Source organism: Centruroides sculpturatus, unplaced genomic scaffold, assembly GCF_000671375.1.
Source record: "Centruroides sculpturatus isolate CEXI.00-Female unplaced genomic scaffold, Cexi_2.0 scaffold376, whole genome shotgun sequence".
Classification (NCBI taxonomy): Eukaryota; Metazoa; Arthropoda; class Arachnida; order Scorpiones; family Buthidae; genus Centruroides; species Centruroides sculpturatus.
In genome coordinates, this window is record NW_019384863.1 from 62,063 (window position 1) to 82,023 (window position 19,961).

At 29.8% G+C, this 19,961-nt stretch overlaps 1 protein-coding gene across 1 annotated transcript in view; it reads right to left on the reverse strand.

Moving 5' to 3' along the window:
* LOC111630696 (sister chromatid cohesion protein PDS5 homolog B-like) overlaps positions 1-19,961 on the reverse strand; it is a 95,542-nt gene that overhangs the window by 61,254 nt on the left and 14,327 nt on the right. The window contains exon 3 of the mRNA XM_023374840.1: positions 858-1,055. Within this exon, the coding sequence (XP_023230608.1) occupies positions 858-1,055 (198 nt within the window). The remainder of the gene's footprint in view (positions 1-857; positions 1,056-19,961) is intronic.

Below are 19,961 nucleotides of genomic sequence, written 5' to 3' on the forward strand. Positions count from 1 at the left end.
AACTTTTATGATTAGTGCTTCAAAAATGCATCCAAAATATATTAGTAAATCAAGTAATGGAGATAAATGCAAGAAGTATCACTCTATTACTGTAGAAACTAAAATTCATTATAAAACTAGGTGCATTATGTAGAAAAAAAACTGTACTTGAAACACCTGCTACTAAGCAGTAGCAAGCAGGAAAATGACTGTAATGTATTCTGTTAAGTACAGTGAAGGATCAAATGCTAACAATATATGGTTATTCTGTGTACAAATATACTTTATAGGTGAGTTTTTTACTTATGACAAAACCTTGAGAACCTAACCTGTTCATAACTAGTGGAGCATCTGTATTATCTGGTAAAATCATTCTTTTTCTTCAAATTATAAATTGATGCAAAACTAGTGCCATAGTGTTAAAGCTATCAATCTTGTGAGAAAGAGAAGACACTGATCTTGATTCCACAAATAATAATAGCTTCCAAATAAATTTTTTCAAAATTTTTCTTCCTTTTCTTGACAAATTTCAGAAATTTCAAAAATACAATATATAGATGCTTTCATTTATATTTTTGTTTATACAATTTCTTATTTTTTCATTCAATTTGAAATTTACTTGTTTGATTTTAAAATGTTCTTTTCATTCAAATTTTGTTGTTTCAGCCAAAGAAGACCTATCTTAGTAGATCAAAAATGTTTTTGGGTTATTAAAACTATATTATATTAAGGTGTACTTATTTCATTTTAAACTTTTTAAATTTGTAACTTAACCAATATCTTTATTAAAATAATGCTTAAATATTATTTTATTGTATTTTATCTTGTTAATTTTATAATGCTAAATTCAATAAAATGCATTTTATATTTTTATATACCTTCAAATGGTCTGGATCTTTATAAGGTGCATCAGGAGCAAACACTCTAAATACATCTGCCACACAGCAAGCAATGAGTAGTCGAACATCTCTACTGGGATGTTCAATAAAGTGAGATGATGCTAAATGAAGAGCAAGTGGAATATAATTGGTATTATCAGCTTCTTGACTCATATTTTGAAATGCCTGAGCACATTCCTGAAATAATTTTTAAAATTTATAAGTAAATTCAATATGTAACTAAAAAAACATTTAATATATTTGATTAAAATTATTTTAACTGAATTATTATTACATAACAAACAAATATTAAAATTTAATATTAAATGTCTTTAAATCATACTTATAGTGTCATAATTTTAGAATAGCTTCAGGTTTAAAATAATTTATTGATAAACATATAAAAGTCAAAGTGAAGCTGTAATCTAAAAATTAAATTATTTTTTGTTAATGATAGACATTGATATTTAAATAAATTTATTTCTTGAGTTAGACAAAATTACCAATTCACACCTTTAATAATTAAATAATTTTGGAATAATTTAATTAATAACTCAAAAACATTCATTTTAAAATTGAAATGAATATTAAAATTAAAGATGTCATTCAAATAATATATTTATCTTCAAAATAAAATTTTGAAGATAAATATTATATTTTATTATAAATGGGACAAAATTAAATTTTATTTAATTTTTCTGCTTAACTTAATTCAGAAAAATTAAGTTACACATATTTATCATATCTTTAATTGTAATCATAGAATTAATGTGTTTAAATTTAATTTCTAAAATCATTTATTACAAACAAGAATAAAATTGCTGAATTACAATAAAATATCATTAACAGACTTTTTAATAGTGATTAATTATTGTTATCATTATTAAGTTCACATATAGGTGGTAGTCATACCAGTATAAATTCTAAATATTCAGTAAATATAAACACATTCAATAACCTTATATAAATCAGCACACATCTTAAAAACTGCAAAAAACACTTTAATTAAACTCTAGCTAACGTTTCTGGCACTTTTCAAACACCACCATCAAGTTATTTCTTATGGAACAATCTTTCAAATATAATTAGAATATCAATTACAATGCAACACTGAATCACTTTCAAACTTGTAGTTTGAAATTGATTCAGTGTTGCATAGCATTTGATGGTTGCATGACAAGGGCCAGAAATATTAGCTAAAGTTTAAAGTGTTTTTGGAATTTTTAAGGTGTTTGCTGATTTATATAAGGTTATTGGGAGTGTGTTTATGTCAACAGTTAATCAGTTTCTTCAGTAAAAAAAGATATTCAGTAAATATTTATGTTTGGTAGCAGCAGTAGTGTAGCGTAGTGAGGGCGCCCTGGGCGGCACTTTTTAGGGGGCAGCAAAATTTCACAATAAATAATAATAATATCTTTAAGAATTTGAACCATTTTATTTCATATTTTCGTGCACCTACGATTCGGACCAATTGAAATGAGTACAGAAACCATCTGGACAGTTTGGGAATTGACTCACCATCCGGGGATATCGTGCACAACCTGTCAACCTTTTTTTTTGGCATTGTACAATTTATCCGTATATATATACACCTTTAATGTCCAATACAGCTAGGACATTTGCGTTACTCCTATCCAAGTCTCCCTAGTCGCTAACTGTAACTGATTTAAAACCAGCATGCACTGCAAATTATTCTTCGCATTGCAAAATGACATACACATGCGTCAGGAACTTCTGTTCAAACAAACCTCACCTGCCGTCTGGGTCACTGATTTTAAAAAAGTGGCAACACTAGCACGGAATTTTTCATTACTTCTTCTGTGACAAAACTGAATTTTGGTCTTTTAAATTGAGATACCTAAATAAGGGGGCGAAATTTTCCTCCGCTCCGGGCGGCTGACACCCATGCTATGCCACTGGGTAGCAGCTACTTGAAGAACATTCATATAAATGAAAAAGCAAAAAAGTGTTATAGCAGTATCATAGACATTCTATATATTTTCCCGTCTGATATCATTCTCTATGCATGATGTATATAGTAGTTATATTCACAAAGTGTTAATGATATTTCATCCTTTCATTTTCTGTATAATCTCAAACTTAAAAGAGAAAATTAAAGTTGAAAACTACAACAATCACTTAAAAAGCTTTAGAATATCTATTGTTTACAGAGTAGCTGGTGGCTCAGTGGGGGTATGCCAGGTTCATAATCTTGAAATTGATGTTTCAAATCTCATTGATATTTTTAATAATGTATTGATAATTTGGTTTTTTTTTTAATTAAACTATAATTTTCATTTTATTCTTGGTATTTTTAAATTTATATTTATTTAAAAATTATTTTTTAATATTCATGTAAATACAGGATTCATATGTTATATTTATTGTATTTATAATTTATTTATAAAGACAATAAGATACAAATGAGATTAACATTATTCAATACCAATTTTTTTAATAAAAAAAGACATTTTTATTAACATTATTCAAGCTGTTTGCTCTTTGGGAGCACAATTTTGTGGATGATAATTGTTGTAAAACGATGTGAAACAAACATTTCTGCAGTGTGTGCATTAAATAAATGCAGTATACTTATAATAAGATGATGATTTACATATACCACTAGAAAAACAAACTTGATTAACATTTAAAAATACTATAAAGAATTGCTTTTAGCCCTTAGTATAATTAAATTAAATAAATATCTACTAATGTGGGGTAGATAATGATAAGGACTTATCACACCAGTGATAATAAGCACAAACACTCAGGTATCAATGTAGTACATTTAATAAAACAAAAGGGATATACATTAAAAATCAATTACATAAGTATGAGTAATTAACATGAATAACCAAAATGCATTTTGGACTATTGGAAATAGTCCCTCATCAGTTGGTATTAATATAAATAGGTTATGATACTTAAAATTATACAAGGCAAACAAATGCTATAAAGGTATGATTAGTGAACATTAAATGGGTGCAGATTTGACAGGTGTAAGGCAGCTTCATAAAACTGTTTGTATTAGTAACCTTTACATCAAGCTACCTTGTAACATTATGAAGCTGCCTTATGCCTGTCAACTCTGCACCCATTTAATGTTCACTAATCATACCTTTATAGCATTTGTTTGCCTTGTATAATTATAATCATAACCTATTTATATTAATACCAACTGATGAGGGACTATTTTCAATAGTCCAAAATGCATTTTGGTTATTCATGTTAATTACTCATACTTATGTAATTGATTTTTAATGTATATCCCTTTCGTTTTATTAAATGTACTACATTGATACTCACATATTCTGAGCCAATTACGATGTGCAGATGAAAACAAACAAAAACAAATGTTTTCGAACTCATTCTGAGTTGTTCATCAAATTTTTTTAACATTTCCTCAATGGATCTTTGTTTTGGAATAAAATTCAAACAAGAGTTTGAATATAAGTTTGAAAAATTATTAAACCATGTCACACCTGTGCAGAGAGTCACTCTACCAGGACTCAACAAATGGTTAATCTGTGTTGTCAATCAACTCTTGCCAGACCATTGACAAAACCGTTTCCTCTTTACAATTTATGCACGTAGATGTAAAACTTGATTTAAAAATGTGCACCACCTCCAACCATCTGAGGTGTTCTGTGGGGAGCATGCATAAATTATAAAGAGAAAATGATTTTGTCAATGGGCTGGCAAGAGTTGATTGACAACACGGATTAACTGTTAAGTCCTGGTAGGGCCACTCTCTGTGCAGGCGCAACATGGTTTTCAAACTTATATTCAAACTCTTGTTCAAATTTTATTCCAAAATGAAGATCCATTGAGGAAATGTTAAAAAATCTGATGAAGGACTCAAAAGGAAAAACAAAAACAAACGAAAACATTTGTTTTTGTTTGTTTTCGTCATCTACACACTGTAATTGGTTCAGAATACGTGATTAACCATATCCCAGTGTGGTGAGTGGTTGTCTACATTGATACCTGAGTGTCTGTGCTTCTTATCACTGGTGTGATAAGTCCTTATCATTATCTAAACCATATTAGTAGATATTTAATTAATTTTAAAATATTTCTGTTATCAACTAATTTGAAGAAGAATCATCACATTTTAAAATATTGGAGCACTTAATGTTTACTCCTACCCCTTTGCAACTTCCAAAATTGACAAAGAATGCTTAGTTGCAATTAGATCTTGATTTTGAAAGATGCTTTCACAATACATAAAAGTATTTCTTTAAGTGTACATAAAGTGCATATATCCTTTAAATGTAATTCTGTAATATTGTCGTGCAATGATTCTTCTGCAGAACAAATTTCTATGCTATTTATTTATTTATTTATTTATTTACATTTAATTGGAAACGTCAGAGACGATTGTATTCCACCCCCAATAACAAAGAAAAAAAAAATGATCCCCAATAAAATGATTACAAAATATAAAAGATATAACAGACATAATAAAAAAAATTATAAATTAAGTAAGATAACAGATACATTATATATTATATAAAATAGATTTACATTTATTTTTAAAAAAATTAAAATCACGATATAGATAAGGTTCAACAGGCTGTATGTGAGATGCTATACGGTAAAAAAAAAGATCTTTGGGAAAGAGAAAGGCGAAAAAAAGGGATGAAGAAGCATGATGTATTACGAGTTCTTACAGTAGGGATGCGGAGACCTAGCCAGTAATTGAAGATTAGACCATTGAAGTATTTAAAACAGAGAATGCGGTCAAAATATTTTAAGCGATCAGAAAGATTTGGAAGACCAAGGCGAACTCTTGCCACATCGTGGTTGTTTGTAATTGGTAAATTGCAGAATTTGTGTATCAGAAAATAAACTTTATTTAATTCAGATTGTATTTTTTGAATCAGATAAGGGGCAGCCATGGCCCAGACAGGTAAACAATAATCGACTATTGATTGAAAATTAGTAAAGAAAATTGTTCTGAGTACGGTCTTTGAAGAGATATTTTTGCAGAAACTATTAACATTGGCACACGATATCAAAGCTATCATTTCATTCTTTAGCAAACAAAGACACAATTATAGATATATTTACGTTAAGCATTTTCTGTATATTCATGCACAGTATGTACTTACTTTGTTGCCAAAGTAAGTACATACTGTGCATGAATATACAGAAAATGTTTTGTTTTTAAATAAATATTGTTAGGTAGCATTTTTAATTGCATTTGATGTTGAGTTGTTACTTGAAACAGGTTGATTTTATTGTTTTATTACCCTACTAGCTGTTACCCGCGGCTTTGCCCGTGCAGATTTCGCAAGCAAACCCCATTTATATTCAGTATTTCAACAACCATAGTAATTGTTATATAACACCTACTGCTGAGAATGATGAGAATTGCCAAGAATCAAACAAACTATTTTCAATTTGATCAATTTTCTGAAACGTTTACAATCGTTCTATAATCGAACCAATATGCAATAACAAATTCGAATTTAAAACGGTTCGAACATTTTTAAAATCGAAATAGATAAAAATATTTATAACAATGTCTGAAATGTTATTAATTTAATACACCTAAGTACTCGATGAAGACTAAATCCTCTCCCTCTCCTGCCCGTGGGAGAATTTTGAAAAATCCCTTCTTAGTGTGCATTGCCATGGCATACCATACTAAAACGCAGATAAAAACAAAAAATTGCATCTAAAATAGTACAGTAGAAGCCATTCTTCCGGTTAAGTCTTAATGCTCTCCCTCTCCCCCGCAGGGAAATTTCGAAAAATCCCTTCTTAGTGTGCATTCCCATGGCATATCCTACCACAAAGCAGATAAAAACAAAAAATTGCATCTAAAATAGTACAGTAGAAGCCGTTGTTCTGGTTAAGCCTTAATCCTCCCCCCTCTCCCCGCGGGGGGAATTTTGAAAAATCCCTTCTTAGTGTGCGGTTTCCATGACGTACCCTAACTGTCTACCAAATTTCACCTCTTTAGGTTCAGCGGTTTGCTCTGGGCAATGATGAATCAGTGAGTGAGTGAGTGAGTCATTCAGTCAGTCAGGACAAGCAATTTTATATATTTAGATTTATTGTATATTTGTAGTTTTTTAAAAATAAATCAGTTTTTCTCTCTGACAATATAATAAATTTAAAAGTACTATGAATAAAGTGAAAATTATAGTTTTATAAAAGAAAAAACCAAAATTACATTATTAATAAATATCAATGAGATTTGAAACATCAACTTCAAGATTATGAAACTGGTACACCCCCACTGAGCCACCAATCACTCTGTAAATAACAGATATTTTAAAAGTTTTAAGTAATTGTGCAATTTTCAACTTTAATTTTCTCTTTTAATTTTGAATGTTGAACCTTACTGCTTGGCACATGTCAGTTGTTGGAGATGCATTATATCCTCACCGAATTTGATCAAAATCAGTGACCCCAACATCTTGCCATTCCTTCATTAGTGTTTGTGCCTCTAGGACACAAACACTAAACTTTAGGCCTCTATGGCTCTGTGTAGGACTGATATTATATGGAGGACATATACTCTGAAACTTAGTGTTACTGGCATTCAATAATCTATACACCACTCCAGAACAGGGTCTATGTACAATAAACACTGAACCAATTCCGGTGTGTATAATACAAAAACAAACACTGCACAAACATTTTCAGTAAACATTTGTGGAGTGTTTGTTTTTTGTATTATATGCACTGGAAATTAGTTCAGTGTCTTGTTATTCAGTATTATGTTAAAAATTTCAATGAAATAGAAATTTTAAATAACATTAAATTAACCTCAAAAATAGGGGACCCTAAATAGTCAAATAAATGAAATGAAGTACGTAACAATAAATTATATTATAATAATAATATCAAGAAACTATTAACATTAACTTTGAAATGTATTGATTTAAATAATTTGCCAAAAAATTTGAGTTATTATTAAGAAAATAAATTCATGTATACTGACTGTATAATGAAAAGTGTAAAGAAGTATCATTACAAAAAGAGAGAAGTAAAAGAATTACTAGAAATAAATATCATAATTTTTACACTTATTATTTTAATTTGAAATCAGGTTGACATGAAAAATTTTCTAATTATAATAATTTTTTCTTTCTTTTTTTTAATATTGAAAATGTGACATAGAGGCATATATCCAAAAGTAGTATAAAAAAATAAAAAAGTACAGAATTTGGTTTAAACATTTGATCAGTATACCATGATTGTGATATATTTCTGAATGACTATTAAAAGAAATATTCAGACACTCAAGAAACCTTTCTAAGTAGCAAAAAAAATTGAATTATGAATGTTTTCAGTCATATTAGAGATCATCTTTGGGTAAAATATGAAATCGAATAAAGTGAAAAATGGATGTAATAGAAAAAACTTTAAAGCATAGAATTCCAGTTAGTTTAAATTAAAAAAACAGAAATATACATCATATGTGTTATGTGGAGGCTCTATGCATTTACAAATTTGTGCAACAGGTCTCAATGCCTTTTTGATGGCCTGTAGGGCTTGCTATGAGTTGGATATGGAATAACCAGGATAGACTTCTCCTTCCATCTATGGAATACTCACCTTTATTTGTCTTGTTTATTTATTATCTTGGTTATTTATTTTTCATCTTTTATCTGTGTATTTATTTTTATTCTTTTTTTTTAATTTTTTAATTTAAACTAACTGGTATTCTATGTTCCAAGTTTTTTTTATTACATTCCATTTTTTGCTTTGTTTGATTTTGTATTTTACCCAAAGATAGTCTTTAAATATGACCAAAAATGTTGGTAATTAAATTGTTTTTGCTACTTAACAAAGATTTTTTGAGTGTCTGAATATCCATAGTTGCAGTTTCTATTTCTTATAAAAAGAAATATTCTATACTACCTTTTAGAAATAAAGTTTTCCTACAAATAACTTAATGACTAAATTCAAATACAGTAGAGCGTCGATTTTCCGAAAGTCAATCATCCGAAACGTCAATCATCCGAAAGAATTCCAGTCGGCAAATTTAAATTTTCGCCAGTGCTGTGGCGCTTCAATCTTTGGCTATGTCTTGGGCTACTCAAATATTTTACGTTTTTGATACTAAATTAACATCTGAAGTATAATTTTTTATTATTTTTATATTTTTCAATATATTTATTTTGTTTGTACAAAATAAAAAAATAATTTTTAACGATACAATAGTCTTTGTTAGGCTTAACATCGATGAAAATTTAATGCGAAGCGACACGCAATGGAGAAAAATTTCGAAATCGGATACGTTAAACTATTTTTTCGTACGTAAATCAGTTATCCGAAATATCAGTTATCCGGACAACCCCAGTCCCCAATTGATTCAGAAAATCGACGCACTACTGTATTAATAAAAAAAAAATGCTTTTAAATTTATTAATGTAAATGATAAAACTTCAAACTAAAAACAAACAAGAAATTATAGTCAAGTTCAGTTAAAAATTTTGTTGAAATCCTGATTACTAATTTATCAATATATGATTTTATAATATATTTGTCATTTGATAAGCTATTTATTTGCTTAAAAATAAAATAAAATAATAATAAAATTTTGTATTAAAAAAAATATCTTGTATTTTTGGTTACTAATATTAGATTTAATTGAAGTTAACAGAGCATGTGATGAAATTAAAAGCAAGTTTTTTCATTCTTCATACAACATTTGAATTATTTTGGGATTAAAGTCTTTCAATTGACAGAAAACTACAAAGCAAAGTTTTGGAGACCTAAAAATAAAATTTTGGCACTTCAATGGAGAAAATGCTTTGCATCATCAGCTATCTTTGGAAAGATGTCATTTCTATTTTGTCCATTTCTTCATTTTAAAAAAACACTTTTGATATCTCTGGTTTTTCAAACTTTCTACACTGACTTCATTTTTAATTATTCTATCATTTCAAAAGAAATCAGATATGTTTTATTAAATCTAAGTCTAGTTCTTCCACAAAAGTTTATCAGTTAAATTAATAACTGCATAAAAATTAATCTTAATTATTAAATTATCTTCTTTACTGTGTATTTAATCGGACTATAAATTCTACAATACTATTTTCTAGATCAAAGATTAGAATGATCATGATATAAAAATCATCACAATATTAAAAAATTATAAATCTTTACTTTCAAATTTCTACAAATTTCTAAGCAAATGTATCATTCTTATATTATTCATAATTTCCAAATAATATAATCAATAACTATACTTTACCAACCTTTAACATGCAGTCTATTTTATTAACATAATCTAACGTTTTCAGTCAATTAATTGACTGTCATCAGGATTGAACAATTTTTCGATTTATGAAGAACGAAACTGATTATAGAACGTTTCTAACTTTAAAAGTTTCTCAACACCTATTGCACAAGTCCGAGAATACATAAATAGAGTCTACAGATTGAAAATGTACAAATTTATGCATACACTAACTATACACATAAAAATAAAAGTAAAAAATAAAATTCCACTGCTTTAGTGACATATAGCAGACCCAACACAGGTTTCAGTGAAATGGGAAAGAGCAGAAATAATACATACATAAAGTTCAGAACAGAAGACATATTTAATATGCAGAAGCCTGACATATTCACAAGAGCAGTCTAGCAGGACAGAAACTTCAGATAATCATATAAAGTCTCTGCAGCATGGAGAGTGGGTGCATTATGAACATACCAGCAAAAGAAAAAAGCGCAGGCAGATAAAAGATAGGCATTAGTCAGTGTCAGTTATATCATCATTTGTTTATTTATCTATTTATTTATCTATTTCTTTATTATTATTAATTTTTATTTTTTACTTTTATTTTTATGTGTATGGTTAGTGTATGTGTATATTTGTACATTTTCAATCTGTAGATTCTATTTATCTATTCTCAGACTTGTGCAATAGATGTTGAGAAACTTTTAAAGTTAAAAACGCTCTATAATCGGTTTCTTTCATCATAAATCAAAAAATTAATTTTTCGATTTGATTGAACAATTATTTGACCGAAAACATTAGATTGCATTAATAAAATAGACTAAATATTAAAGGTTGGTAAAGCGTAGTTATTTTTTGAAAGTGCAGTTTGAGAAGAGAATATAATCAATCTTACTCAATGTGCTTTTCAAAAAATAAAATAAAATAAAAATCACAATACAAAACAATTTTTTCTAATGTGGCAGGCCCTTATAAATGACAATCTTTAAGTATCAACATCAGCGCATGAATGTGCATGACCATCTTGATGATTTCCTTTATGAGAGTATTCGGTTTTTGTTTAAATATCTACATTCCATCTTTTCAAAGTATTCCATTGGAATTTTCTCTGCCTGAAGATCTTGACAGCTCAAAAACGTTTGTGAAAGGAAGGTTTTTCTCATGCAAATTACACTGGTAACAGATTCTGGATTTAGTATTTCACCCTCCGGTGTCAAAGAGATTGAATTTATCAAAATAATTTTGTATTTTAATTTATTTGATTCCACAAATTTATACTTGTAAACACTCAATATGCATGGATATTATCTGTCTTTATGAATCATGCTATAGACATTTTCTTCCATTCATTTTCTATCACTAACTTTGAAAATATTTGTTTCATCTCTCTGAATAAATTACAATATACTCCTGATTATCCAGGTTAGTTACAGGGAGAACAGGCATAGAAAATTTAAAAAAACATAATCAAACACATTTCTTAGAAGGAAATAAAGTCTGGACACTGTCAGAAATTTCTAGAAGCTTTAGCTCACATTTTTCCACCTAGATGATATCATTTTGTTTACACAAAATATTCTTTTTTAAACAAAAGAAAATTTTGTGTGGTGATCAACATCACTGTATGGCCAATTTTTCATTTAAAAAAAAAAAAAAAAAGTTGCTACATGGATAATCTGCAAACAAGATATTCAGTGCATGAATAACTGGGAGTAGACTCCCAGTTATTCATGCATTAACTGGGAGTAGACTCCCAGTTATTCATGCACTGAATATCTTCTAAAATGGCAATTGGACAAATAAAAACTCAAAACAAAAACTTTTCAAATGATTTAAAGGTTTCTGTTTGGATTAAAATTAATAAAACTTCTCATTTTCAATTAAGATTTACAGAATGATCGTAATTAAAAAGGTGTTCAGAGCTCTCTATAAAAAAACTATTGGGCAAATCTCAACCAAATTTGGTATACATGCTGTCATGAGTTTTGATTTTTGAGAAAAATTTTATTTCAAAATTTAACTGCTAGAATTAAATTTTGCACTGTTGTCCCCTTAATGTGTGTGCATATTATGTATATTTTATAATGAATTCTGGGTATAAAAGTGTTCTGCAACTCCTTTTATACCTAAAATTTGTTAGAAAACATAAGTAATATGCACATTATGAGGACAGCAATGCCAAATTTCACTCTAGCAGCTGAATTTTGAAGTAAAATTTTTTCTGAAAAATAAAAATATTGCATAATCAGGACAATATGTATACCAAACTCAGTTGAAAAATCTCAATAGTTTTTTCCACAGAGAGCTCTGACACACTCTTTAATTATAATCTTCCTATATATTAAGGATAAGCCAAGCATGAAATTATTCAATCCACGCATAAATCTTACAGGTTTAATTTATAAGAGAAATTAAATTTAATCCAAAGTGATCTATATTTGATAAAATAGAGATGGTAGAGTTTTATTTTTTAGAATGATAAGCATAAAAATAAAACTGAATTTTCTTTTAAAACATAGTTTTTAAAAAGTGGTAAACATTTTTTCAATTTTAAATTAGCAATATAATCTGCTACTTTCATGGAAAAAATTATTAAGATATGTTATATGTATATATAACAGTATAAATAGTTCAATAGTTGATGAATCCAATAACTTCTAAAAATATGTACTAAATTAATTATTTATGATCTAATTTTTAGGATCAGCATTTACCAATTATTTAACAATTGAAGATAATAAAAATCCTTAAATTACAAAATTGAAGAACAGTCTTAAAAATGTTCATAAAATATAATATATAAAACAACTCTCATTTCATGTTGAATAGTACTGACACATTTTTGACCAATGTCTCTTAATAACTGGATAAAACATAGCAAAGATACCAATTTTAAAATTGTTGAAAATGTTCATTTATATAATTAAGCTTTATTTTTCTGGATTTTCTGGTGTCTATGAAGCTATATCATTTTTGACCTTTCAGAGTCATCCTCAGTAGTCTTCCGAAGAGAAGAAAAAGAAAAAAAAACATTCAAATCTGGATAAGCCAGTTTGTTTCAATTTGGATACCATTTCTAATTTTCAAATCAAGAATATATTGAAATATTCTTATTTTGAAAATTAAAAGTGGTGTGTGCTTGCTGATTTTCACTATTTTACAGTATATTCTACTCAATATAAACAAAATTGGCTAAAGATAGACAAACAATGGAAGCAGTTTCTGAGTTTCTGTCAGTTTTGAGAACTGTGAGCTTCAGTTTGTACAGACTGTATTTAATATTGTGTGTATTGTTTACAGAGAGAAGTAAAATAAAAAGTATTGAAAAATTCCATAAAGTCTTAGATATCTGCTCTTAACTACAAAATAAAGCATACAAAACGAATTACATGGCATATCTGTAACTTTACACATGTATACTGTATAAACCAGGGGTGGCCAACAGTTTTTGTCCCCGGGCCGAATTGGAAAGAAAACTTTTTCCGTGGGCCGAACCAGAGGTTGCCCTAGGAAGATTTTGAGGTGGTGCGAGATTTCATTGCAGTATCACCCGTATAGACTGAATTGTAGATAGAGATTATAGATACATTTCTCAGATTATCATGCTTTATCAACACTCTATGCTGTACTTACGAGATTTGTAATGGAGGGTTAACTCTAAACCTCATGGTGAGTTGTTGACCTTTTTTTCTTTTTTTTTTTGTTTTAGGCATCAGAATTTTTCATCAAACTTTTTGAAAGATTGATTGCAGGCCACATAAATTCATTAGACGGGCCGGATCTGCCTGCGGGCCATATGTTGGCCATGCCTGGTATAAACTCTCTCAGAATCACCTTCAGAATACAGCTACAAAACTCCAAATTGAACATGTGTGGTTTTAAGCAATTGATTGTATTTCAAATATCTAAGGAGCTAGTTTGTCTGATGTCATTAAAAAACACACAGGATTCATCTATATCATGCTACAAAGTAATGCTATGTTTTAAACCTAGGAATTTCTTGATATATTGAGAAACGTAATATAGGAAATCCTCATTAGTTCGAAATTCAAAGAATGAAATAATTGCGATTTCAAATTATCGAACTATCCAAGATTAATACATATTTCTGTACAATATGCCAAATGCCATGTAATTGATGTAATTTATTAAACCATCAATTCAATCCAATCCTAGTTTGAATTGTTACACAACTACCAGCAAGTAAAGAATGATTTTTAAAATGTAACACTATTGGCAAGGGTGATGTTGCATAAAACATATTTTCCTTGTTGGGAAAAATTTTAACACTTAAGAGTCTTAGATGATGCAGAATGTTAGATGAAAAATTTTAAAAGCATATATTCTGAAACATCAGTTAAAATATCCAACAACAAGTTGTTTAACTTTCCTTCAACAACATTTAAAACTGTGCATGGTGCCATCTGTTATGATATTTTATTAAAAACCTTTTTACATAATTAATTACTATAAAATAGAAAAAAGCTTAATTTTGAGGGTAAAAATGAGTTTTATAAAAAATTGTAAATGCTAATAATGAGTAAACTCTATGTTAAGTCCAACCCTGCTTAAAAAATGACACACAACTCTCTATATCTTCCCACCCTTCAACCTTTAATCACCAAAATCTAATGGCATCAATCCCCTAATACTCAAACCTCCCTACAAAATTTCAGAAATTTTTGACAAAAAGCACAGGAGTTATTAAGCTTCAAAGTGGTTGAACAAAATCATGCCCCTCACATACATATACACACATATACAGAAAAACCCCTAAATTTTTTTTTGCATTTCTTGACATTTCAATGTCCTGAGTCCAAAAATGTAAAAATCTTCGGGAGTCAATTTTTGACTGATCACCATACTTTCTCTCTGTTATATAAACAAGTGAGAAAGTAAAAAAATCAAGCGTTAAACAATAATGATGAAATGAAACAAAACTGTTATTTTAATTGTCTAATTTATTATCTATTTCAGATTAGTTTAAATATAATTAACTAGTAGTTTCATCACTTTTATAAAAATAAAGTAACTATATAGTTAATATTATTCGAAATCGGTTAAAAAAAATTTCGTAAAATTTTGCTAATAGAGATAATTTGTTAAGAAGATTATTTTTGTAATCTTGATGTGCTGTGTCAAGGCGATTTAGGCCGCCATATGCCTATTGCCAGGGTAGGCAGGACTCTTAAGCCTTGGTAGGCAACCTGCATAAGAGAAGGAAAACTCTGATCAGAAACCGTGAGGAAGGCAACGGGAAACCACCTCAGCTATACCTCCCTTGTGAATGGAAAGCAGAAAACCTATTTATCGTACTGGCAAATATGGGACTCATCTCCAAGAGAAAGGTGTCATGCCTGGCAGGGGAAGTTATGGGGCTTCCCAGGTCGTCACCATGCAAAACCCCCATAGGAAGACCTCCATAGGAAGAATTCGAATAGGAACATGGAATGTAAGAACCATGCTTCGACCAGGTAAGTTGGAAACTGTCAAGAGAGAAATGAAGAGGCAGAATTTGGATATTCTTGGGCTTAGTGAAGTCAGATGGGAAGACAGCGGTGATTTTTTTAGCGATGAATTCAGGGTTATTTATTCTTGTGGAACTAAAGGAAAGAATGGTGTAGCGTTTATTTTAGGTGAGAAGGTAAAAAACTCAGTTGAAAGAATTGAATGCAAAGGTGACAGAATTTTAATGATTAAAATAAAAAGCGATCCCATGGACATGATGATATTTCAAGTATACATGCCTACTGGAGACTATGACGATGAAGAAGTAGAAGAAATTTATGACCAAATTGAAGATATAATAGAAAATGATAAAACTAAGAAATGCCTAATTGTTATGGGAGACTGGAATGCATCTGTAGGAGAAGGAGGAGATGGAAAAATTGTGGGCAAGTTTGGGCTAGGAAATAGGAATGAAAGAGGCGAACGACTAGTTGAATTTGCTACCAAGCATCAATTAATAGTTGGAAACACATGGTTCAAACAATCCAAACGTCGACTATACACTTGGAAAATGCCCGGAGACATTGGAAGGTATCAAATAGATTATATTCTTATTCAAAGTCGTTTTAGGAATGCAGTCAAGAAAATTCAGACATATCCAGGAGCAGATGCAGATTCTGATCACAACTTATTAACTGCAGATATTGTGATGAAATTGAAAAAAGTTTTGAGAGCCAAAAGAATAAAAAGATGGAATTTGGAAAAGCTAAATGGAAATACTGGATTAAATTTTAAAGAAAACCTGGAATATAAATTAAAAGAACTTCCATATGACTTTGACTGTGAGTTTGACCCAAACGAAAATTGGAAAAGAATTAAAGATACAATAAAGGAATCGGCTGAAAATTTTCTTGGATATGTAAATGGTGTTAGAATAAAAAAACCTTGGGTTACTCAAGAAATGATTGAGAAAATGGATGAAAGAAGAAATTGGAAAAATATAAATAATGAAAAAGGGAGAATGATGTACAAGAAGCTAAATAATGAATTGAGGCGTGAAACTGGAAAAGCTAGAGAAGCTTGGTTAAGTAAGGAATGTGAGGAAATCGAAGAACTGAACAAAAAAGGCAGATATGATCTATCATACAAAAAAGTCAAAGAACTAACAAATGATCGCACCCACCAAATTCTGAGTATTGAAGACAAAGATGGAAAAGCACTTTTAACCCCAACTGATATAATGGGCCATTGGAAAGAATATATTGGAGATCTCTATGGAGAGAACACCAAACCTAAAGAGTTAAAATTGGAAAAATCTTCTCAAATAGCTAATGATGAAAGAGGACCTATTATCATGAAAGATGAAGTTGGATTGGCAATTAAAGAATTGAAAAACAAAAAGTCAGAAGGAGTAGATGGAATACCAGCTGAATTTCTAAAAGGGTTAGGCAAGGAAGGAATCGAGAAAATAACAGACTTATGCAATCTCATATATAAAACAGGAGAATGGCCTGAAGACTTTGCTCAAAGTATTTTGATACCTATACCAAAGAAAGCAAAAGCTAAAAAGTGTAGTGATTTTAGAACAATTAGTTTAATTTCACATGCCTCAAAAATCCTTCTTAAAATCATTAACAGAAGACTCTACAACAAGGCTGAAACATTTCTATGTGAAGAACAATTTGGATTCAGAAAAGGAACAAGGGATGCTATTGGCCTCTTGAGAACAATCTGTGAAAGAAACATTGAGGTTAATAAGGATACGTACATTTGCTTTATTGACATGGAAAAGGCTTTTGATATGGTTAACTGGACAAAGCTAATGGAAATCTTAAGAAAAATAGGAACAGATTGGAGAGATAGAAGACTCATTGCTTCACTTTATATGAATCAATCTGCCATTATCCGAACAAAAACTGGAGAAAGCAAACCATGCAGTATTGGAAAAGGAGTCAGGCAAGGGTGTACACTTTCACCTACTCTTTTTAACATTTATCTTGAGGAATTAATGAATGAAGCCATAAGTGAGGACAGTCTCGGAATTAAAATTGGAGGCCAATTAATACAAAGTATTAGGTTTGCAGATGATATTGCTTTACTTGCACCAAATGAACAAACTCTACAATGTTTGGTAACAAAACTCAACAAAACTTGCAAAAAATTTGGAATGAAAATTAACACAGCTAAAACAAAAGTGATGAAAGTTGGAAGGCTAATTAGCAAAGATTTGAAAATCCTAATTGATGGAAACAAAATAGAGCAAGTTCAACATTTTAGGTATCTTGGCAGCATTATTCAGGGAGATGGCAGATGTGAAAAAGAAATCAAAGAACGAATCAGGGCTGGAAAAATGGCTTTTTATAAGAAGAAGAACCTTCTTATTGGAAAAATGAACCAAACACTTAAAAAGAAGTTAATAAAATGCTTTTCCTGGAGCATAACTTTATATGGAGCAGAGACTTGGACCTTAAGGAAAAAGGAAACAAACTACCTTGAAGCATATGAAATGTGGTTATGGCGAAGAATGGAGAAAATCAAGTGGACAGAAAAGGTTAAGAATGAAGATGTTTTAAATTTGGTCCAGGAACAGAGATCTCTTTTAAAAACAATACAAAGAAGAAAAAATAACTGGCTAGGTCATATATTGCGAGGAGAAGGATTAATGCGAGTGGCATTAGAAGGAAAAATTGATGCAAGGAAACAAAGAGGAAGAAAAAGAAAAGTATGGATAGATGATGTTTTACTAGGCAAAACTTATAAAGAAATAAAAGAGGAAGCCCGAAATAGAGAATGTTGGAGAAAAAGAATTCTATAATTTGACTGCTTTCCATGGACCTGTCCTAGGACAGAACACCCATGAATGAATAGTTAATTAGTAGTTAAATTACAGTGCCTTTTATACTAGTTAACTACTTTTTATGTCATTAATGTCCATCATTACTCATCAATCAAATCTATTTTGTGCATCTAAATGGGATGAAATTAATTCATAATTTCTTGGTTATTTTTATTTATGACTAGCTTACCCGTCGCACATTGCTGCGATCTCAGAAGAAACAAAATGCAAGCAAACTCGTAATGATAAAATTAAATTTTCATTTTATCATTTTTATTGAAACTTATTATTATTATTATTCATTTTCATCGGGAAAATATTTCAAAGTGTTGTTTCAATTCTATTTATTTATTGAAGTGCTCGTGGATACACGATAGTTTTTGTTTTTCCGTCTGGTGCGTACACGAATAAATCGGAAGGTTTTCCGACGCGTGAGCCGGCCACATACACTTGTCCATGTGAGAAGCACGGATTCTCCAAATTTAGCCCACACACTCGCAGCGATTGTCAGAAGTGCGATATTCCTCATTTTTATATATTTTTTAAAATCCTTTATAATTTTCATTATTTAATTGCTCCTTCCTCTCTTCCTTGGCATGTTGTGAAATTTCTGATAGTTGGATAATAAACCGTTTTATTGTAATTTGTCTTTTTAAATTATTTTGAGTCGATATTAAAATTTGGAAAAGGGGGGATACCTAGATCGGTAAAATACGCGAATTTCTTCCTACAACTTCGGTTGTTGTTCGGGGTACAGTTAAGGTTTTAACGAAGTTCGAGCGAATACATAATTAGCAAAAAAAAGTTGAAATAAAGTGATTAAACAAAAATTATTACAAATATCGTAAATAACAGTTCACAAATGCATATATAGAGATATTTTTTGAAGGGGGGAAATGGTCTTCACAATTTGAAATCGATCGAACACACTGTGCGCGAATGCTCGTGTAAACGCGCGCCATCTATCGTAGGATAAATGTACTTCGCGGGAGTGTATTAAAAAATTTAAAAAACTTTTCAAAGTTTTATGGCAATCGTACTATGCCACAAACCTTCGCCAGAGTATATTAAACAACTTCCCAAAGTTTCACGGCAATCGGATAAACGGTGTGGTAATGCATGAAGGACATAGGACACACACACAGACATACATTCATTTTTATATATATAGATAAGAAATAAGAATTGTTTTATGCATAACAAATCTTGACTTAGCAATTCATATCTTCAAATCTAAAAACTTGGTAACTGTTTTATCCCAAAACTTGAGTCAATTTCATTAGGAAGGATGTAACGAAATTCAGTAACATTCCAAGCAAAAACATAATTCATGATAATATGATAATAGAAAATAGCATTTATTCTTAAGCAAAAAATTTTAATTACATCCTGTGGGTAATCGTATGCAATAAATAGACATTGGGAAAGCACCATTAAGATGGCACTGAGATAGAAAATCAAACTTAGCCCTTGCTTTACATAATTTAAGGGTAAGTTTCTTATACTGTTTGGCCGGTGTAGCCATCAGTATACTTATATAACGAACTAAACTGGATAAATATACTACGAATAAAATGTTAATAATATAATTTAATTAATACAGTTATACATT